The sequence below is a fragment of the Salvelinus namaycush genome, chromosome 19 (genome assembly GCF_016432855.1).
Source record: "Salvelinus namaycush isolate Seneca chromosome 19, SaNama_1.0, whole genome shotgun sequence".
Taxonomy (NCBI): Eukaryota; Metazoa; Chordata; class Actinopteri; order Salmoniformes; family Salmonidae; genus Salvelinus; species Salvelinus namaycush.
The window spans coordinates 29,685,102-29,708,808 of NC_052325.1; the positions used below are offsets into that span (position 1 = coordinate 29,685,102).

The window sequence follows — 23,707 nt, forward strand, 5'->3', positions numbered from 1 at the left end:
ACTAACCTCCCATCCCCTAGGCCCTTGTGTATATATATCTATGCTAGTTGCTCCATCTTGTCCCTTGAAAGGCTTGGTGGAATTTTCACCATACTACATACACCTATTCAATGCTTTCAGATTTACACAGGTGCACTGCGGACTAGGGGATAGGGGCAAAGGGAAGATTAGGAATGGGTTATAAATATACTGATAGATGTGTAAGGCTTTATAGAACCATGACCGGTTCACCACACGTGCGACATTGTCCCGGACCTGCTGTTTTGGACCCTCTCTCTTTTATAATCTCCACTTGGCACAGCCAGAAGAGGACTGGCCAACCCTTAGAGCCTGGTTCCTCTCTAGGCTTCTTCCTAGAGAGTTTTTCCTAGCCTCTGTGCTTCTACATCTGCATTGCTTGCCGTTTGGGGTTTTAGGCTGGGTTTCTGTACAGCACTTTGTGACATCTGCTGATGTAAAAAGGGCTTTATAAATAAATGTTATTTGATTTAGAATAGATAGATACACCACTAGAGTGAGAGTTATACAATTCCATTATTCTCATTTGGCTCCTAGCCTGCTGTTATTGTTATATTAAGGCAGAGGTATCCCCCCAAGGTTTCCGCTAGGAAAATGTGGCGCCGGAAACATTAGCTTCTTTTAAAAAATTGCTGTGGATTATTTCAGATCACAAGCTCATAGGCCTAGACTAAGCCTATTTGGGAAGCCCGCAATTTGGGCAGCACGCTTGAAAATAGGCCTAGCTGATTATTGAGTTGCAGCTGTCAGTCAAAAGCATATAAAATATGTGAGAAGATAGTGTCTTGAGTATAATTTAAAATGTTGAGACAAGGGGCGAAGATATAGGTGAGTCTCTCTCCAGAATCGCTCAGCTGTCTCCCGCCAATTCTTGAGCATTCATTGTTTCATTGTGTGAATTGTTCAATTCCCCATTACATATGTCACCAGTAGTAAATGTACTGATAATCCTCATAATTTGTTTACATTAATTTCTGTTAATGATTGTATTAATTACAGTCATTTGCCGTTCTCATTCTCAGAGTGGAAACATAAACCAGCTATACTTGTGAGAAACAAGTTTTGGTTTATTTCATAACCATCGTTTATGAGATTTGTCAATATTTGCATTGTTGTTTATTTGGAGTGCTCCATGTGCGCAATAAGCATGTGTCTGGTTTCTCTGTCCTGATAATGTTGAGGGAGCGCGCTCCTGAGCACGCATAGAAGTCCCTGGCCTGCTGCACGGAAAGGTAGGAAAGTGTTTAACATCCATTGCGATTTAAATATTAAAACTATAATTCCTCACAGTAAGCTTTTAAAAAAATGTTTCCAACAATCTCCTCCTCAATAGTCACGAATCCTCGTGTGAAAGAGCAATGGAAGTTATAGGCCTACTGCTGCATTGGCCTATAGGCTACGAGTTCCATGTGCTCAATAATTTAGGCGCCAATGGATCACGGCGTATCAATGTGTCCATTTGGCAGAAGCTGGTGGTCTCCCATTAGCTGACTTAGATCATTTTAATTCACATTTTTATGATTAACCACGTGAAAATTATTTTGAAAAACAACAAGGTTTTAAATTAAACTGTCCCACGAAAATACTTACATAAAAATCATAACTGGCACACAGAACTGTAGAAATTGTAGGATAAATTGTAAGCTTCCCCAAACTTAATTTCCTCCATGTTACCATGTTTGGATTTTGCCTACAGGCTACTTTGAAGCAACATAAGACATGCCTCTGAATATGAAATAAAATATTCAGGTTTCAAACAATGAAGTATGTTTTCAAAATGCATACTGCCTCCAGCTCACATTGTAAAATGGTGGGTGACGCACTGATAGCCTGTTGCCTGCACTTGAATGGTGAATGGGACACAGGCTTCAATTACCAGTTGAGAAATAAAAATAGTAGCTCTTTCTTTAAAAAACAACAACATATGATTGCATTTAGAATTGTTCCGCAATGAATGGGTTTATAAAAGCACGTTTTAATCCAGCAGCAACCAGCTGAGGAGCTGCAGGAGAAATCCCCCTCAAAATAGGCTCTGTATGCTGTGCACATGTGATAGTTGTGTTGGATAAATAAGATACATGATGACTAATGAGAATACACAGGCCAATTTAATTCCACTAAATTATACAAATTAACCTATAGGCCAATACTCATGATGGTCAAATGTATTTCCATCAACTGGTATTAACATCAATGAATAAAAAGCATGATTTTGCAATGGGATTTTTTTTATCCTGTTCATTTTGGCCTGGAACAGCTTTATTAACTTATGGGCTTTTCTTTAAAAATCGGTCAAAAGCTTGGCAATTGCCGGCTAATGGAAACCGTGACACACACGCACGCACAGAATAACAGAGGTCTTTCTCCCCAGAACATTTTGCAAAGCAACACCAGTTATTTCAACAAAAAGAGCAAAATGGAGAGACAGTAAAGAAAGTTAAAAACAAGAGAAACACAGTAAATAAAATCGAAACAGAAAAGGCCGGTCCATTTGATATTGTGACACAGTACGATTCCATTGTGTAGAAGAGACAGACATTCAAATACAGAATTTCTCGTTTTGTTCAGTGAGAGTTTTCCTTTTGGATTCAAGTATTTTCACATGAAGAGTAGAGTAGTATAAAGTAGGGTAGTGGGGTAGAATAGATTATCATAGTAGAGTAGAGTAGAATAGATTAGTAGAGTAGAATAATAGAGTAGTTGAGTAGAATGTAGTAGAGTTGAATAGAGTATAGTAGTAGAATAGAGTAGAGTAGATTAGTAGAGTAGAATAGAGTAGTGTAATAGAGTAGAATAAAGTAGCAGAAGAGTAGAGTAATAGAGTAGTGTAGTAGAGTAGAATAGAGTAGTAAAGTAGTAGAATAGAGTAGAATAAAGTAGCAGAAGAGTAGAGTAATAGAGTAGTGTAGTAGAGTAGTAAAGTAGTAGAATAGAGTAGTAAAGTAGTAGAATAGAATAGTAGAGTACCGTAGAGTAGTGGTGTGGACTGGGATCAGGACCAGACTGAAATAGAACTATGATAGGACCAATGGGAGGCAGCTTGGAGGTCACAAAGGCGTCCGCATGCTTCCCAGCCCAAACAGTTCGTAAGAGTTTGTGCATATATTATGACGCCATTTTCTGAAATGTTTATCCTTTTGGACTTTGGAAAGAGTTTTTTCGGCTGTTCAGGGACACAACATGTTTTCTCGAGGCAAGCCGAAGTCGGTAGCCGAAGTCGGTGATTGGTCAACAGTAGGGATTCTTCAATAAAGTCTTTGTTGCACATTTTTTCATTGATAAATACTGCACCAATCATCTTAGTTAGATGTAAATTGCTCAACTAAGATCTCATCGGCAAAAACGTCAATTTCACGAGTTCTTAGATTATTTCTGTCTATTTTGAGGAATTGTATGCTGGCTACGGCATCTCAAAACGGACATACATTTTGTATTGATTTTTCAAGCGAAAGTCTTAAGGGAGTATGCAAGCGCACTCGTTACATTCTCGGCAAGGCGCCAGCCGAACTGAAGCATGTGGAAGCCTCAAATCGTATCCGCTTCCGAATGGCTGACAATGCACATGGTAAATGTTTCATGTTTGAGGAGTATGTGAGAATTCGTGAGCGTTTGTGTGTATGCATTGTTTATGAGTGGAACACAAATCCATAGTATTTGTAGGTTTAGGTCACATATTGGTCTCGGTGTGTCACACCGAGGTCTCTGGCCCTGCTGGGTAGTAGGCAAAGCCAGCCCGAGTTTACGGAGCACGTAGGGGATGAGGGTGCGGAGGTCTGCCCCACCCCCATCAGCCCAGTGGGCCAATACCAGTTTGTGGGGGAAGAACTCAGACCTGTGGAGTGTTAGGGGCCCCGGAACCCCAAGGTGAAGGTGGAAGGAGTCAGTGCTCTCCCGTTTGGAGGAGGGGCCAGAAGGGCGAGAGGACACGGGGGTCAACTCTGCTACACTGCTCTGCAACAGCTTGTCAATGTCCTGGAGAGAGGGAAGGAGGGGATAGAGAGAGGAAGTGGTAAGACCTACTGAAAATACCCTGGTCTGTTTCATGTTCAATTCACATTCAGGTGATCAGCATGCAATAAAAATGAAAGATTAACATACATGCTGTACCATTTTCCAACCCCAGAGGTCAAAAGTACACTGATGTGGCCTGGGGATTTTATTCAATCAAATGTATTCAATAATAATCAATGCCAATGTTTTCCTATGTATTTAACTTTATCTCCATGTTTAAGATACCAAATGTATTTATTTGCACAAAATGTATGTGTGGCATTGCCTCTGAAACCCGTGTTGACACGGACAGCATGTGAGTGATCCAATAACAATATATTTACCTTTAATGATTATTTATTATTTATTTAATCTTTATTTAACTAGGCAAGTCAGGTAAGAACAAATTAGGCTACCTAAGAGCATCTCTCAGCAGGACAGAAGGAAAGCCAGAAAAAGCCTCTGTATCCCAAGTTTGTTTACAATACAGTACCAGCCCAAGCCAGTCACCCTGATCCTGCAGGCTAACCACCCTAAAGCACTGGAAGAGAATCATCACACGTAAACCACCCAGAAGGCCCCATGCGTTGCATTCCATGGTTGTGATTTGTCCCAAACCAGCTAGCAGTGAAGAGCCTCTAGCAGGAAATGAAATGTCCCCAATACCCTTCAAAAGGTCCCAGCGTTCAGGAAGGTACATGCCCAATCACAAAGCGTAAACCATCACCCACCAAGATGTACCCCACAGTTACCGTAACAACCCTCGCCATCTGAGGGGGCGTGGCTGAGAAGGTAGTTAGGGTTGTGTGACATCATGGAGTCATAAGTCCTGGCAGCTCGCACCACTTCACCTCCTCTTTCCCCCTCACAGGTCCTAGCAGGGCAAAGCATGTCGCTCTCACTGCCTCCACCACCAGCAACAGGACTGGGGTCCGGGCCCGTGGCCGGGGACACACTCCCCTCACACACGCCATCAGCCCTCACCCTCTGTGGGCAAACAGTAAGGGTGAGAAGGGGTCAGGAACCAGGAGGCGGTTCCGAATAGAAGACATGCGGTGAACCACTGCACTGTAACTAACATGATGATAGCCCTTCAACTTCCCAGCGTACTGCTAGCAATAATCTGTCTGTTGTCACGGAAGATTAGTCTAGCGTCGGTGTGCCACACATGCTAGCAAGTTAGCATTTGGACGGAATAACACATCAACGTACATTTTAAACATGAATATACAATACATACAGTGCTACATTTGAATAGCATCCATAGGGGAACATGATGAGAATGACAGGCTGAGTATTGTACTGGGTGAGGTTGTAAAGCTAGCGAGATGCTAACAGAAGGCTAGTGATAGGTTAATAAGGTTATGAAATCAGTGATTAGAGCTTGTTATCAGTTGTAGCATGATCAGCAGTAGCATATTTTAGCAGTATGAATGTCAGTATTGTCTGGCACTTGAGTTCAATTGTTTGACATAGAAATGGAAGCCCCGGATGGGAACACTATTGTGATTGACTTTGGAAAGTTGGGAGTTAAATGTTGAAACTGATGTAACTCAATGACGGTGGAACACTGACGTGATATTGACGAAAGTGTTTAAAAAGAGTCACCTCCTCCTCTTCTGCAGTCTCTCGGCCAATCAGAAACTCAATCTGCTGTCGGACTGAGTGAGCACGAAGATGGTGGATAGCTCCACGGTAAGGCACGGGCGATTGGACTGCCATTGCCATTGCCCAGGGTGATGGGGTCAGAGGGCGGAGGGAGACAGAGGGAGGGGTGGGGTGAGGAGAAAGATAGAGACAGGAGAGATTGAAGGGGGGCGATTAGGAAGCAAAGCAGAGGCAGAGAGGGAAGAGAAAAGTAGAAAGGAATCAGTCAGATTTAGCTACAGATCTGAAAGCATTGGATAGGTATAAGCAATGTGATATTTGCTTCACCTTGCCTTCTGATAGGCTTGGTGGAATCTTTGCCACATTTCAAACACCTATCCAATTGTGACAGGAAGTAGTAATAATAGGTGGTGAAAGGTGGAGGAGTTTTAGCAATACAGTGTGGGTTAACAGAGGGTCAATCTACACTGAACAAAAATATAAACGCAACATGTAAAGTGTTGGTCCCATGTTTCATGACCTGAAATACAAATTTTTCATACGCACAGAAACCTTATTTCTCTCAGATTTTATGCACAAATGTGTTTACATCCCTCTTAGTGAGCATTTCTCCTTTGTCAAGATAATCCATCCACCTGTGGCATCCACCTGTGGCATATCAAGAAACTGATTAAACAGCATAATCATTACACAGGTGCACCTTGTGCTGGGGACAATAAAAGGCCCTTTAAAATGTGCAGTTTTGTCAAACACCACAATGCCACAGACGTCTCAAGTTTTAAGGGAGCATTAAATTGGCATGCTGACTGCAGGAATGTCCACCAGAGCTGTTGCCAGAGAATTACATGTTAATTTCTCTACCATAAGCTGCCTCCAACATGGTTTTAGAGAATTTGGCAGTACGTCCAACAGGCCTCACAACCGCAGACCACGTGTAACATGCCAGCCCAGGAGTTTCCCATCTGGCTTCTTCAACTGTGGGATTGTCTGAGACCAGCCACCCGGACAGCTGATGAAACTGTGGGTTTGGACAACTGAAGAATTTCTGCACAAACTGTCAGAAAGGGAAGCTCATCTGTGTGCTGGTCGTCCTCACCAGGGTCTTGACCTGACTGCAGTTCGGCATCCTAACCGACTTCAGTGGGCAAATGCTCATCTTCGATGGCCACTGGCATGCTGGAGAAGTGTGCTCTTCACGGATTAATCCAAGGTTTCAACTGTAGTGGGCAGATGGCAGACAGCGTGTACGGCGTCATGTGAGTGAGCGGTTTGCTGATGTCAATGATGTGAAAAGAGTGCCCCATGGTGGCGGTGGGGTTTTGGTATAGGCAAGCATAAGCTACGGACAATGAACACAATTGGATTTTATCAATGGCAATTTGAAGGCACAGAGATACCGTGACGAGATCCTGAGGCCTATTGTCATGCCATTCATCTGCCGCCATCACCTCATGTTTCAGCATGATGATGCACAGCCACATGTCGTAAGGATCTGTACACAATTCCTGGAAGGTGAAAATGTCCCAGTTCTTCCATGGCCTGTATACTCACCAGACATGTCACCCTGAAACATGTTTGGAACGCGCTGGATCGACGTGTACAACAGCGTGTTCTTATTCCCGCCAATATCCAGCAACCTCGCAAAGCCATTGAAGAGGAGTGGAACAACAATCCACAGGCCACAATAAAGAGCCTGATCAACTCAATGCTATGGAGATGTGTTACGCTGCAGGAGCCAAATAGTGGTCACACCAGATAGGGAAGTGGAACAGAAAATCAGTCCAACTTTATTTTAAGGTATCTGTGACCAACAGATGCATATCGGTATTCCCAGTCATGTGAAATCCATAGATTAGGGCCTAATAAATTCATTTCAATTGAATGATTTCCTTATATGAACTGTAACTCAGTAAAATCTTTGAAATTAGAGTTTTAGTACCATGAGTTGTCTGGCATATCAGAGGGAGCTCTACCTGGATACTTTTGGTGATTTTACAGGTAGGCCTACAGTACTTATCTACTGAACATATTGTTTCTGAAGACAAATAACCTTTTAATTCACTGGTACACTCTTATTTATGTGGTCAAGTTGTGGTCCTTCCTACCTGTGCGCGTTCAGTGGCGGTGGGCCACAGGGTTCTGCAGAGGACCTTCTTGACCACATCAGGCAGCAGGCTGATCGTGATGAGAAGGATGATGCCGAGCCAGGCCGGACCGCTGGACAACATCTGCATGAACACATAGTACATTCTCTGGTAGTTCAGGAAGGGCCTAGAGGGAGAGATGACATCTAGTTATTTTATTTCTGTTTAAGTGATACTAAAAATGTACAGCGTAAGAATCAGTTAGTTGTAAGAACGAGAGGCGTACCAGATGATGCCTCCCCAGAGCAGTGAGAAGATGATATAGAAAAGCAGGGAGCCCCAGATGACAAAGTGGTTGATCCAGGTCCAGTGGTGTGTGTCCAAGGCAAGCTGCAACACACAGGATACACACACATTATCAATCGCCACGCCTGCAGGGCACACAGCTCTAACGACTGATGAGCAAGTCTACTGGATCAATTTTCTCTCACACACACAGGCTATTCACACGTGCAAAGGGATTATGGAATCCACTATTATCGGATTCACAAAACACTCACATACACTAACCCACCTTGAGCGTGACAGTAAACACCAGCACAGTGAAGACGAGAGTCCCGAAGGTCCAGTTTCCAAACATCTAGAGAACAGAGAGAGGAGGAACAGTTTGCTACAGTACATCATCACGCTGCATTTCATCCTTTATATACAGAATCCCATTGAGATAAAAGATCCGTTTTCCAGGGAGACATCGGTTGAAACCATTGACTTCTTTAAAACCATTATTCAACACAGAGCACCATCTATAATTACTGTATTACAACCCTAAACCCTGTAACGTTTGATGCTTAAAAACAAGCAATGTCAATTTCACCTGCATTTTAGTGCTGGGACTAGCAAGGGACTTTCTGTGTAAGTCTCTAAGAGCTTTGCATACCTGGATTGTACAATATTTGCCCATTATTATTTTCAAAATTCTTCCAGCTCTGTCAAATTGGTCGTTAATCATTGCTAGACTGCCATTTTCTAGCCATATATTTTGAAGCAGATTCAAGATCAAACTGTAACTCGGTCACTCAGGAACATTCACAATCTTTTTGGTAAGCAACTCCAGTATATATTTTCCTTGCCGTCTCTGCCTGGCCGGCTCCTCTCTCTCCACTGTGATTCTCTGCCTCTGACCCTATTATGGGGGCTGAGTCACTAGCTTACTAGTGCTCTTCCATGCCGTTCCTAGGAGGGGTGCGTCACTTGAGTGGATTGAGTCACAGACGATCTTCCTGTCCAGTTTTGTGCCCCCTCGGAGATCTTCGTGGGCTATACTCAGCCTTGTCTCAGGGTAGTAAGTTGGTGGTCTGTTGATATCCCTCTAGTGGTGTGGGGGCTGTGCTTTGGCAAAGTGGCTGGGGTTATATCATGCCTGGTTGGCCCTGTCCAGGGGTATCGTCGGACGGGCCACAGTGTCCCCCGACCCACCGGTCTCAATCTCCAGCATCTATGCTGCAATAGTCTGTGCCGGGGGGCTAGGATCAGTCTGTTATATCTGGTGTAATTCTCTTGTTTTATCTGGTGTCCTTTGTGAATTTAAGTATGCTCCCTCTAATTCTCTCCCCCTCCTGGAGGACCTGAGCCCTAGGATAATGCGACGACTCCTGGCTGTCCCCAGTCCACCTGGTCGTGCTGCTGCTCCAGTTTCAACAGTTCTGCCTGCGGCTAGGGAACCCTGACCTGTTCACCGGACGTCCTACCTTGTCCAGGGCCTGCTGTTTGACTCTCTCGCTCTACCGCACCGGCTGTCTCAACCTCAATGCTCGGCTATTAAAAGCCAACTGACATTCGCTCCCGAGGTGCTGACCTGTTACATCCTCTACATCCACTGATTATTATTTGACCTTGCTGGTCATCTATGAATGTTTGAACATCTTGAAGAACAACCTGGACTTCCTTAAATGGCCATGTAGTCTTGTAAATCTCCACCCGGCACAGCCAGAAGAGGACTGGCCACAGCTCAGAGCCTGGTTCCTCTAGGTTTCTTCCTAGGTTCCCACCTTTCTAGGGAGTTTTTCCCTAGCCACCGTGCTTCTACATCTGCATTGCTTGCTGTTTGGGGTTTTAGGCTGGTTTTCTGTATAGCACTTTGTGACATCTGCTGATGTAAAAAGGGATTTGTAAATCAATTTGATTGATTGATTGATATTTGGCCTTGTGTTGTAGGTTATTGTCCTGCTGAAAGGTGAATTATTCTCCCATTGTTTGGTGGAAAGCAGACAACCAGGTTTTCCTGTGCTTAGCTCCATTCTGTTTCATTTTATCCTGAAAAACTCCAGTCCTTGCCGATGACAAGCATACCCATAACATGATGCAGCCACCACCAGGGGGGCAGGTAGCCTAGTGGTTAAGAGCGTTGGGCCATTAATAGAGGCGGCAAGTTAGAAAAATATGCTGTTCTGCCCTTGAGCTAGGCAATTAACCCCCAACAACTGCTCCCCAGTCACCGATGATGTGGAAGTTAATTAAGGCAGCCCCGATTGAGAGGAGTTGAGTTAAATGCAGAAAACACGTTGCGGTTGAATGCATTCAGTTGTGCAACTGACTAGGTATCTCCTTTCCCTTCCCCCATGCTTGAAAATTTGGAGAGTGACACTAAGCGATATGTAGGAATTGCCCCAAACATAACGCTTGGTATTTAGGATAAAAAGTTAATTTCTTTGCCACATTGGCCTCCTAATGAAAACCCTGACCGGTTTCCGTTCTCTCCGGCAACTCAGTTAGGAAGGACTCCTATATCTTTGTAGTGACTGGGTGTATTGATACACCATCCAAAGTGTAATTAATAGATTGTGTGGGGTAGAGAGATGGTGTAGTCATTAAAAAATAATTTTAACCCCTATTATTGCACAGTGTGAGCCAATGCAATTTATTATGTAATTTATTAAGCACGTTTTTATTCCTGCACCTATTTAGGCTTGCCATCTAAGGTGGTGAATACTTATGCAACTAAAACATTTGTAATATTTTATTAATTTGACATTATGGAGTATTTTGTGTAGATCAGTGACAAAACATCACAATTAAATCCATTTCAATCGCACTTTGTAACGCAACAAATGTGAAAAAATCCAAGGGAAGTGAATACTTATGATAGGCACTGTATATATTGTGATTCGATAATGCAATTTTCTTGCGATTTGATGTTCCAAACATATTGCTCTGTATGTGTCTGCTGCAGAGAGACAAGAGAAAGCATGAGAACATTTGTTGGGATTAGTTATGGGAATAAAAGTGCTGAAAACCTGTTGGCTCATTATTTAAAAGAAGATGGAGAACAAGCTATAGGATGAAAAATACTGAAGTTTTGACTCCGGTACAGCAGACCATTGCTATCTTACTCTACAAGGCAAAAAAAAAACATGCATATAAACACACACACACATATACAGTGGGGAGAAGAAGTATTTGACACACTGCCGATTTGGCAGGTTTTCCTACTTACAAAGCATGTAGAGGTCTGTCATTTTTATCATAGGTACACTTCAACTGTGAGAGACGGAATCTAAAACAAAAATCCAGAAAATCACATTGTATGATTTTTAAGTAATTCATTTGCATTTTATTGCATGACATAAGTATTTGATAACCTACCAACCAGTAAGAATTCCGGCTCTCACAGACCTGTTAGTTCTTCTTTAAGAAGCACTCCTGTTCTCCACTCATTACCTGTATTAACTGCACCTGTTTGAATTCGTTACCTGTATAAAAGACACCTGTCCACACACTCAATCAGATTCCAACCTCTCCACAATGGCCAAGACCAGAGAGCTGTGTAAGGACATCAGGGATAAAATTGTAGACCTGCACAAGGCTGGGATGGGCTACAGGACAATAGGCAAGCAGCTTGGTGAGAAGGCAACAACTGTTGGCGCAATTATTAGAAAATGGAAGAAGTTCAAGATGACGGTCAATCACCCTCGGTCTGGGGCCCCATGCAAGATCTCACCTCGTGGGGCATCAATGATCATGAGGAAGGTGAGGGATCAGCCCAGAACTACACGGCAGGACCTGGTCAATGACCTGAAGAGAGCTGGGACCACAGTCTCAAAGAAAACCATTAGTAACACATATTTATAATATTCATGGATTAAAATCCTGCAGCACACGCAAGGTCCCCCTGCTCAAGCCAGCGCATGTCCAGGCCCGTCTGAAGTTTGCCAATGACCATCTGGATGATCCAGAGGAGGAATGGGAGAAGGTCATGTGGTCTGATGAGACAAAAATAGAGCTTTTTGGTCTAAACTCCACTCGCCGTGTTTGGAGGAAGAAGAAGGATGAGTACAACCCCAAGAACACCATCCCAACCGTGAAGCATGGAGGTGGAAACATCATTCTTTGGGGATGCTTTTCTGCAAAGGGGACAAGACGACTGCACCGTATTGAGGGGAGGATGGATGGGGCCATGTATCGCGAGATCTTGGCCAACAACCTCCTTCCCTCAGTAAAAGCATTGAAGATGGGTCGTGGCTGGGTCTTCCAGCATGACAACGACCCAAAACACACAGCCAGGGCAACTAAGGAGTGGCTCCGTAAGAAGCATCTCAAGGTCCTGGAGTGGCCTAGCTAGTCTCCAGACCTGAACCCAATAGAAAATCTTTGGAGGGAGCTGAAAGTCCGTATTGCCCAGCGACAGCCCCGAAACCTGAAGGATCTGGAGAAGGTCTGTATAGAGGAGTGGGCCAAAATCCCTGCTGCAGTGTGTGCAAACCTGGTCAAGAACTACAGGAAACGTATGATCTCTGTAATTGCAAACAAAGGTTTCTGTACAAAATATTAAATTCTGCTTTTCTGATGAATCAAATACTTATGTCATGCAATAAAATGCAAATTAATTACTTAAAAATCATACAATGTGATTTTCTGGATTTTTGTTTTAGATTCCGTCTCTCACAGTTGAAGTGTACCTATGATAAAAATGACAGACCTCTACATGCTTTGTAAGTAGGAAAACCTGCAAAATCGGCAGTGTATCAAATACTTCTTCTCCCCATTGTATGTACACCCACGTACACACACACACTCAAAAGTTGACACACCTACTCATTCATTTCAATGAACAGGTGTGCATTGTTAAAAGTTAATAAATAAATATTCCACAAATGAATGCGTTTGAGCCAATCAGTTGTGTTGTGACAAGGTAGGGTTGGTATACAGAAGATAGCCTGAAGGTCAGTCAATCCGGAACATTAAGAACTTTTAAAGTTTCTTCAAGTGCAGTCGCAAAAACCATCAAGCGCTATGATGAAACTGGCTCTCATGAGGATCGCCACAGGAAAGGAAGACCAAGAGTTACCTCTACTGCAGAGGATAAGTTCATTAGAGTTACCAGCCTCAGAAATTTCAGCCCAAATATATGCTTCACTGAGTTCAAGTAACAGACACATCTCAACATGATCAAATTGCTGCAAAGAAACCACTACTAAAAGGACACCAATAAGAAGAGACTTGCCTGGGCCAAGAAACACGAGCAACAGACATTAGACCGGTGGAAATCTGTCCTTTGGTCTGATGAGTCCAAATTTTAGATTTTTGGTTTCAACCGCCGTGTCTTTGTGAGACGCAGGGAAGTTGAACGGATGATCTCCGCATGTGTAGTTCCCACCGTGACACATGGAGATGTTGTGATGGTGCTTTGCTGGTGACACTGTCGGTGATTTATTTAGAATTTAAGGCACACTTAACCAGCATGGCTACCACAGCATTCTGCAGCGATACGCCATCCCATCTGGTTTGCGTTTAGTGGACTAGCATTTGTTTTTCAACAGGACAATGACCCAAAACACACCTCCAGGCTGTGTAAGGGCTATTTGACCAAGAAGGAGAGTGATGGAGTGCTGCATCAGATGACCTGGCCTCCACAATCATCTGACCTCAACCCAATTGAAATGGTTTGGGATGAGTTGGACCGCAGAGTGAAGGAAAAGCAGCATATGCTCAGCATATGTGGGAACTCCTTCAAGACTGGAAAATAATTCCTTGTGAAGTTGGTGGAGAGAATGCCAAGAGTGTGCAAAGCTGTCATCAAGGCAAAGGGTGGCTACTTTGAAGAATCTAAAATATATGTTGATTTGTTTAACACTTTTTTGGTTACTACATGATTCCATATGTGTTATTTCATAGTTTTGATGTCTTCACTATTATTCTACAATGTAGAAAATAGTAAAAATAGACAAAAACCCTTGAATGAGTAGGTGTGTCCAAACTTTTGACTGGTGCTGTATGCACGCATGCATAGAATTATTATTTTGAACGAGAGATATATATATATACCATCCCAACCATGAAGCATGGGGGTGGCAGCATCATGTTGTGGGGGTGCTTTTCTGCAGGAGGGACTGGTGCACTTCACAAAATAGAAGACATCATGAGGACGGAAAATTATGTGGATATATTGAAGCAACATCAAGACATCAGTCAGGAAGTTGAAGCTTGGTTCCAAATGGGTCTTCCAAATGGACAATGACCCCAAGCATACTTCCAAAGATGTGGCAAAATGGCTTAAGGACAACAAAGTCAAGGTATTGGAGTGGCAATCACAAAGCCCTGACCTAAATACTATAGAAAATGTGTGGTCTTCTGTGACTTCGTCCACATCTTGTTACATTACAGCCTTTTCTAAAATTGATTAAATTGTTGTTTTCCCTCAAACTACACACAATACCCAATTATGAAGAAAAAAACCCTGGAATATCACATTTACATAACTATTTCAGACCCTTTACTCAGTACTTTGTTGAAGCACCTTTGACTACAGCGATTACAGAGTCAAGTCTTCTTGGGTATGACTCTACAAGCTTGGCACACCTGTATTTGGGGAGTTTCTCCCATTCTTCTCTGCAGATCCTCTAAAGCTCTGTCAGGTTGAATGGGGAGTGTTGCTGCACAGCTATTTTCAGGTCTCTCCAGAGATGTTTGATCGGGTTCAAGTCCGGGCTCTGGCTGGGCCACTCAAGGACATTGAGACTTATCCCGAAGCCACTCCTGCGCTGTGTGCTTAAGGTTGTTGTCCTGTTAGAAGGTTAACCTTCACCCCAGTCTGAGGTCCTGAATGCTCTGGAGCAGGTTATCATCAAGGATCTCTGTACTTTGCTCCGTTCATCTTTCCCTCGATCCTGACTAGTCTCCCAGTCCCCCAGTCCCTGCCACTGAAAAAAACACCCACAGCATGATGCTGCCACCACCATGCTTCACCGTAAGGATGGTGCCAGGTTTCCTCCAGACGTGACGCTTGGCATTCAGGCCAAAGTGTTCAATCTTGGTTTCATCAGACCAGAGAATCTTGTTTCTCATGGTCTGAGAGTCTTTAGGTGCCTTTTAGCAAACTCCAAGCGGGCTGTCATGTGCCTTTTACTGAGGAGTGGCTTACGTCTGGCCACTCTACCATGAAGGCCTGATTGGTGGAGTGCTGCAGAGATGATTGTCTAGAGCTCTGTCAGAGTGATTGCTCAGTTTGGCCGGGCAGTCAGCTCTCGGAAGAGTCTTGGTGGTTCCAAACTTCTTCCATTTAAGAATGATGGAGGCCACTGTGTTCTTGGGGATCTTCAATGCTGCAGAAATGTTTTGGTACCCTTCCCGAGATCAATTTCGAGTCTCATAGCAAAAGGTCTGAATACTATCCGTTTTTTCTTTTTATACATTTGCAAAAATGTATAAAAAGCTGTTTTCGCTTTGTTGTTACGGGGTAATTGTGTGTAGATTGCTGAGGATTTTTTTTATTTAATCCATTTTAGAATAAGGCTGTAACATAACAAAATGTGGAAAAAGTCAAGGGGTCTGAATACTTTCCCAAGGCACTGTATGCATAATGAGACCAATTATGGTAAATAACCTTGAAACTTAAAAGCAAAAGCAGGATGCAAAATATAGTGCTAAAAATAGAGCAAATCAACGCATTTGTTCCTTAGTCATCCCCCTCTCTGTGTGTGTGGTCTCTCCTCACAGATGACTGTCAAAGCAGCCATCGGGAAGGATCAGGAGGAAGAGTGCGGGAGACAGGAGAGCAAGATAAATTCGAGGGAGAGTCAGATGAAGAGAGGGAGAGTTTGGAGAGAAGGAGAAAGCCGTAGAGAACGAGATGGAGCGAGACGTAATCAGAGAGATCAAGAGAGATGCAGGAAGAGGTAGAGTGAGAAAGGATGTGTTTCATTAGCATAGTGGAGGAGTTGGAACCCCCATGTTGTCATCCCTGACTACCCCTCCTCCTCCTCCTCTCACTAGCCTAATCAACATCATCATGTCCCTACCCAAGGAGCATGACAACTAGAAATGTATCTCTCTACAATAAATATATCTCCTACAAACACTAGACAATGTGAACATACATCGTTTGGGTGAAAGAGGGCACCTTCCAAGACAGTGCAGCTAGAATGAACAGCAGAGTGTCTGCTTTTTTGACAAAATGCATCGTCTATGACGTACTACTACTGAGCACATATGCACTCACACACACAATTAAATATACTACCAACAGATAAAGGATAATGTGGGGGAGAGACTAGTGTATCTATATTAGTAGAGTGGAGCTAGTGAGGTCAGGGGTTGGACTGGGTAGAGGCGCTCTAGAGATGTGGAACTAAACAACTACTGGCAGAATGAGGTGGATGCCGGAGGTGGGGATGGATGGATGTTTCGGAATGAAACGGTAAAGCTCAAAGCTAAACTCATAACTAAAAAACAACAGAAGCTAAAAGAACATGATAGATAGAGAGACAGAGAGAGAGGGAGAGAGACAGGCTTACCATCTGTGTGTTGGTGGTCATAAGCTGAGGAACAGGAAGAAAAGTCAAATAAAGTAGAAGCAGAGAGGAGGAAGAAGAAGAGAAAATAATCAGGACAAAGAGTAAATGGATTCCAGGATGTTTCAACTTAAAAAAACAGGACCAAAGGCAATACAAAACAGTAATGACATAAATCAACAGTACAGAGAAAGATGCTATTGCAGTGTCCATATGAATGGAGTCCTGATGGTTGTCAAGCTAAAGAAGACCACTGAGATTCCGTCTGGACTCCGAACACAAATGAACCACAACCTGACCATAACTTACCCATAGATAACCTGAACCTGACCACATTGTATTACTCCCGTCTCAACGTCTGGTGTTATGGGACAATCACATGTAGATGGATGGGTGTTCTATCAATCATCACTGTGAGTGAATCTCAAAATGGCACCCAGCTAATGGTCAATGCTTATGATTTGGGGTTTAGTCATCTGATCCTCGATCTGTGGTTAGGGGCAACATGTCAACTGGTCCTTGACAACGGCGCTCTGCCCCGGTTGCAGTGGAGACGGTTGCCAGGGCTCACCTGTCCGTTACTGGTGAAGGTGGTGTTGTCGAACAAGAAGTAGGCACCAAAGAAGAAGATACAGGCATTGAACAAGCCCAGGCACGTCCAGTAGAGGAACACGGGCCAGCGCAGGAGAGCGTTCTTAGCTACGTCCCTGTGACGGAAAGAGAGAGAGAGATGGGAGGAGGGGGAGAGAGCGAGGAGGGGAGATAAACAGAGAATGTTTCAACAAACAGAAACAATATAATTGGTTCAAACCTTTTTTTCTGTGTGGGAATTATACTGTCTTTCAAAACAGTTTTAGTGGGATGTTCCTCTGACCTGTACAGAGTGGGATCTCTCTTGAGCATCTCTATGCTGATGTGTTTCTCTATGAGGCTGTAGAGGAGGATGGGCAGCGAGGTGAAGCTGATGTTGTACAGCGTCAGGTAGGCTGTGTCGTACAGTGGCTGCACAGAGACACAAACAGCACAGTCAGAAAGATACAGACCACACATGACAAAACAGGCAGCCATGACGGGCAACCGTTATAGGCAACCGTCATTTAGGATGATTCTGAGCACCTACCTGCTGTGAGAATCCACAGAAGAACTGATAGAGGAACTGAGGGAAGATGAAGCACACATTCTGGAGAGCGAGAGAGTGAAAGTGGGAGAAACAAAGTGAGAAAGGGAGGACTAAACATTGTTCCTCATTCAGCTGCTTGCAGCGTCGTGCCTCGACATTTGGCTCACCAATGGCTCTCTCTTCTGGGACAGGTACCAGGCTGAGGTGGTGTCAAATTCCCAGGTTGTGTCATTCAATACTAAACAATTGAAATGTGTGCCCAGTAAATGCCCAGTATTAGTGTCAGTAGTAAAGCTCACCTTGTAGAAGAAGTACTGCACCAGCTCAGCGATGCGGATGTAGTAGAAGTGTCCGTGCACCAACAGCATCTTCTTCAGGTGTTTGAACTTTGGGATGGCGTAGTCACTGTTCCTCGCCGCCTGGCGCCCCTCCTTACCCATGATGCCTTAGAAGACAGAAAGGGATTGGTTGATTGATGGAAAACATTCATACCAATAGGTCTTCGTGAAATATCTAGTGTCTGTTTTGACACCAATGAGATGTCTGGGACCTAATGACTCCCAACAATCATAGAATAGAAATGAGTGCTAGCTGAGGGTTCCCACCAATCAGAGTAGACCCAAGAGCTTGCCAATCAGAGAGATGAGCTCACCGATGCCCACGTGTGCCTCGAGAATCATGCTGACGTCGTTGGCTCCGTCTCCGATGGCCAGAGTGATGGGGTGCTCCTTAGATGCCTTGATCAGCTTCACAATCTGGACAGACAACAGTCATACCACAACTTATTAAATACCAAAATAATACTGCTAATAAGGTACAGACTAAGATGCATTTTAAAAATCACTTGACAGTTCACCTCTTGCCTAACTAGGTCATTATAGTAGAAGACCAGTTTTTCACAATGACTTAACAGGCTAACTAACCACTCTCTATCTCACTGGTTTCCCATGTGAGACAGGAAGTGACATCAGACCAACCTGTGCTTTCTGTAGGGGCGCCATGCGGCAGCAGAGCACGGCACTGCAGTTCCTAGAGATCTCCAGGAAGATTTCTCTGTAGTTCCCTGAGCCAGAGCTCTCTGGACTGGGCTTCAGCACAGCAGACAGGGTGGCCCCGTCTATGATCAGACCATAGTCCTGACATTCCACAGACAGCCTGGGGAAATACACACAGATACAGATGTTAACACACAGAGATACACACATACCGTGAAAACACACAAACAAAACATAGGAACACAAAATGTGCAGCCTACCCTGACAGGGAGCGTTGTCTGAGTACAGTCCTGCTCAGGTCAAACAGAACATCATGCAAACTCTGTTCCTCTGTGCGTTTCTTGGTCAGCTCCAGTATCTGTGTGGAGCGGCGGAACAGTTTGCTAGCGTAGCACGTAGCCGCCGCTGTCTCCATCTTGTCCCCCGTCAGCACCCATACCTTCATCCCAGCCTTTTGGAGAGACTCGATGGTGTCTGCTGCCTTCTCCTGGAGCCTGCACAGCAGTCAATAGGTTGTTAGAATTACACGTCACAATAGGCTGTATGGACGTTTCAAAGTACGCAAGATAGAAATTGTGACATTATTGATCAATAATATTAGTTTTCACCCTATTCGTTTTATATTTATTATTAAAAAATATAATTCAATTAAATAATAATATTTATTATAAAAAAATAGAATTCAATTCAAGAGATAACCTCTTGAATTAAATCCTGATTAAAAAGACTACATTGATTCCACACCATTGTAAAAACAATCAAGGCCGAGAAAGAGTTAGAGTATTTCCTTTGTGGTCATTGATAACTCCTGTAGTCAATAAGTCTCCTCGGCCAGCAGCCGATGGGTTAACACACTGATCAACTCAGTCCGGTTATTGATGACTAATCTATACAAGGCCAGGTCAATGTGTATCATACATCAGAGGGCTAGTCGATTAGGAAAACAAGTGGTCATCAAATCAGAAATTCCATGATGGTAAATCTCCCTTTTACATCTCTCGCTTCTTTTACCCTCTCCTCTCTCTCACTTCTTTTACCCACTCTCTTTCCCCCTCTCCTCTCTCTCACTTCTTTTACCCACTCTTTCCCCCTCTCCTCTCTCTCACTTCTTTTACCCACTCTTTCCCCCTCTCCTCTCTCTCACTTCTTTTACCCACTCTCTTTCCCCCTCTCCTCTCTCTCACTTCTTTTACCCACTCTCTTTCCCCCTCTCCTCTCTCTCACTTCTTTTACCCACTCTTTCCCCCTCTCCTCTCTCTCACTTATTTTACCCACTCTTTCCCCCTCTCCTCTCACTCACTTCTTTTACCCACTCTTTCCCCCTCTCCTCTCTCTCACTTCTTTTACCCACTCTTTCCCCCTCTCCTCTCTCTCACTTCTTTTACCCACTCACTCTCCCCCTCTCCTCTCGCTCACTTCTTTTATCCACTCTTTCCCCATCTCCTCTCTCTCACTTCTTTTACCCACTCTTTCCCCCTCTCCTCTCGCTCACTTCTTTTACCCACTCTTTCCCCCTCTCCTCTCGCTCACTTCTTTTACCCACTCTTTCCCCCTCTCCCCTCCTGCTGTTTCCCCTGAATCTCCTTTCCCTCTCTCCTGCTCCCTTTTTCTTCACAACTCCTGCTTTCCATCTTCCTCTCGCTCCTTCCCCGTCCTCCCTCGCTCACCACCTCGTATCTCCAATCCCCCCCTCTGCCTCCCCTTTCTCTCCTACCTGTCCTCCACGGCCGTAGCCCCCAGCAGGGTGAAGTCCCTCTCAATGAGGTCATAGGCTTGGGCCAGCCGTTGATCCCTGTCCTTCAGGGCCAGCTTGGCGTCGCTCAGCTGATGACATGCTTCCTCATACTCCGCTGGGGACAGACTTCTGTAGGCCACACACAGGGTCCGTAAGCCCTCCTGACAGAGGTAAACGAGAGACTCAGTTGAGTGAAAGAGATTATGGTTATGCCTGTTAAAAAGGGCAATCTGCAGTTGCTACATCCATTTTTGGACGTATTCTTGAACAACATAACTTAGGTACTTTACCCCACTGTTTATATCGAAGTTGTTTTTGGGGTATCTGTACTTACCTTTACTATTTATGTTTTTGACAACTTTTACTTCACTGTATTCCGAAAGAAAATAATGGACTTTTTACACCATACATGTTCCCTGACACCCAAAAGTACTTGTTACATTGTGAATGCTTATGGTCCAATTCACACACTTCACATCCCTGGTCATCCCTACTGCCTCTGATCACTAAACACACATGCTTCGTTTGTAAAAGATGTCTGAGTGTTGGAGTGTGACTCTGGCTGTGCATAATTATTTATTTTTTAAAATTGGTACCGACTGGTTTGCTGAACATAAGGAATTTTACTTATGATACTCAAGTATTTTTAAAACCAAATACTTTAAAACTTAGCCTCAAGTAGTATTTTACTGGGTGACTTTCACATTCACTTGAGTCATCTATTAAGGTATCTTCACTTTTACCCAAGTATGACAAATTTGGTACTTTTTCCACCACTGCTTATAAATGCCTCATGAACTCAGTTCAAATGTCGTACCCCATCAGAACCCAACATAAGCTTGTTTTACTTCAATGTTTGTAAACAAAGTAAATGAAAACACACTGTATAGCCACAAAACAATAATTAAAGCTATACTTTCATATCATGGATGGTCAGTCCTTGCATCCACAGCGGTTTATGAATTTGAGAGTGGTTACATTTCTCCAGCCCCATCCCTCAGCTTTTTATGAAAACTATTGGCGGGGAGGGCAATTCTATTGCTTCAACAGTGAATTGCCCCTTGAAGGTAATAGCAGCCACAGTACTATGACCATAGCAGATATATGATTTAGGGTTGTGAGACTCAAGATATATATCTGGAGTTTTGGTTATGCTATAGGCATATTAGAAGTAGAAGTATTAGGGCTGCGGTGTGCGATTAAGGGTTTTGGTGTCTGTATCAACACTGAACAAAAATATAAACGCAACATGCAACAATTTCAAAGATTTTACTGAGTTACAGTTCATATAAGGAAATCAGTTAATTTAAATACATTCATTGGGTTCAAATCTATGGATTTTACATGATTTGGAATACAGATGTTGGTCACAGATAGGTGTGACCACTATTTGCCTCATGCAGCGCCACACATCTCCTTCGCATAGAGTTGATCAGGCTGTTGATTGTGGCCAGTGGAATGTTGTCCCACTCCTCTTCAATGGCTGTGCGAAGTTGCTGGATATTGGCGGGAACTGGAAGACGCTGTCGTACACGTCAATCCAGAACATCCCAAACGTGTTCAAGGGGTGACATGTCTGGTGAGTATGCAGGCTATGGAAGAAGTGGGACATTTTCAGCTTCCAGGAATTGTGTACAGATCCTAGTGACATGCGGCTGGGCATTATCACGCTGAAACATGTGATGACGGTGGATGAATGGCGCGACAATGGGCCTCAAAATTTCATCACGGTATTTCTGTGCATTGAAATTACTATTGATAAAATGCAATTGTGTTCGTTGTCGGTAGCTTATGCTTGCCCATACCATGACCCCCCCGCCACCATGGGGCACCCTGTTCACAACATTGACAAAAGCAAACCGCTCGCCCACACGACCCCACACTGCCCAGTACGTTTGAAACCAGGATTTATCCGTGAAGGGCACACTTCTCCAGCTTGCCAGTGGCCATCGAAGGTGAGAATTTACCCACTGAAGTCGGTTACGACGCCAAACTGCAGTCTGGTCAAGACCCTGGTGAGGACGACGAGCATGCAGATGAGCTTCCCAGAGACGGTTTCTGACAGTTTGTGCAGAAATTCTTCAGTTGTGCAAACACACAGTTTCATCAGCTGTCTCATACAATTCCACAGGTGAAGAAGCCGGATGTGGAGGTCCTGGGCTGGCGTGGTTACACATGGTTTGCGGTTGCAAGGTCGGTTGGACGTACTGCCAAGTTCTCTAAAACGACATTGGAGGCAGTTTATGGTAGAGAAATTAACATTAAATTATCTGGTGGCGTTCCTGCAGTCAGCATGCCAATTGCATGCTCCCTCAAAACTTGAGACATCTGTGGCATTGTGTTGTGTGACAAAACAGCACATTTTAGAGGGGCACCTGTTTAATGATCATGCTGTTTACTCAGCTTCTTAATATGCCACATCTGTCAGGTGGATGGATTATCTTGGAAAAATGCTCACTAACAGGGATATCAACACATTTTTGCACAAAATTTGAGAGAAATAAGTTTTTGTGCATATGGAACATTTCTGGGATCTTTTATTTCAGCTCATGTAAAGTGTTGGTCCCATGTTTCATGTTCTGTTTATATTTCTGCTCAGTACAAAGAAAAGATGCTATATAGAGACTGTGTGTGTGTGTGTACACTTGTGTATAGACTTACCACAGCATTCTGCTCCACCCGTGCCCTCACCTGCTCCACCTTCCCTGACACCACCCTGGGAAAGATGGAGGTGTCTGCCCCTTTACAGAACAACAGGTACTCCCCTGAGGACACACAAACACACATACAGTTGAAGTCGGAAGTTTACATACACTTAGGTTGGAGTCATTAAAACTGGTTTTTCAACCACTCCACAAATTTCTTGTTCACAAACTATAGTGTTGGCAAGTCGGTTAGGACATCTACTTTGTGCATGACACAAGCAATTTTCCCAACAATTGTTTACAGACAGATTATTTCACTGTATCACAATTCCAGTGGGTCAGAAGTTTACGTACACTAAGTTGACTGTGCCTTTAAACAGCTTGGAAAATTCCAGAAAATGATGTCATGGCTTTAGAAGCTTCTGATAGGCTAATTGACATCATTTGAGTCAATTGGGGGTGTACCTGTGGATGTATTTCATAGCCTACCGTTATTTCATAGCCTACTCTTTGCTTGACATCATGGGAAAATCAAAAGAAATCAGCCAAGACCTCAGAAAAAAAATTGTAGACCTCCACAAGTCTGGTTCATCCTTGGGAGGAATTTCCAAACGCCTGAAGGTACCACGTTCATTTGTACCAACAATAGTACACAAGTATAAACACCATGGGACCACACAGCCGTCATACCGCTCAGGAAGGAGACGCGTTCTGTCTCCTAGAGAT

At 43.7% G+C, this 23,707-nt stretch overlaps 1 protein-coding gene across 6 annotated transcripts in view; it reads right to left on the reverse strand.

Moving 5' to 3' along the window:
• Positions 1–2,893: 2,893 nt before the first annotated feature.
• Positions 2,894–23,707, reverse strand: part of LOC120064302 (probable phospholipid-transporting ATPase IH) — a 64,805-nt gene continuing 43,991 nt past the window's right edge. For 2 of the 6 annotated variants that reach the window (XM_039014777.1, XM_039014775.1), the window contains 14 exons: positions 22,998–23,101; positions 20,316–20,497; positions 18,862–19,095; positions 18,584–18,761; positions 18,259–18,361; positions 17,906–18,051; positions 17,607–17,666; positions 17,361–17,488; positions 17,058–17,193; positions 8,275–8,340; positions 7,987–8,090; positions 7,722–7,887; positions 4,740–4,995; positions 2,894–3,990 (listed from right to left, as the gene is read on the reverse strand). In XM_039014777.1, the coding sequence (XP_038870705.1) occupies positions 3,983–3,990; positions 4,740–4,995; positions 7,722–7,887; positions 7,987–8,090; positions 8,275–8,340; positions 17,058–17,193; positions 17,361–17,488; positions 17,607–17,666; positions 17,906–18,051; positions 18,259–18,361; positions 18,584–18,761; positions 18,862–19,095; positions 20,316–20,497; positions 22,998–23,101 (1,871 nt within the window). In that variant the 3' untranslated portion in view covers positions 2,894–3,982. Of the gene's footprint in view, positions 3,991–4,739; positions 5,724–7,721; positions 7,888–7,986; positions 8,091–8,274; positions 8,341–17,057; positions 17,194–17,360; positions 17,489–17,606; positions 17,667–17,905; positions 18,052–18,258; positions 18,362–18,583; positions 18,762–18,861; positions 19,096–20,315; positions 20,498–22,997; positions 23,102–23,707 lie in introns of those variants that run through there. The other 4 variants (XM_039014778.1, XM_039014776.1, XM_039014780.1 and 1 more) reach the window with 4 other exon arrangements.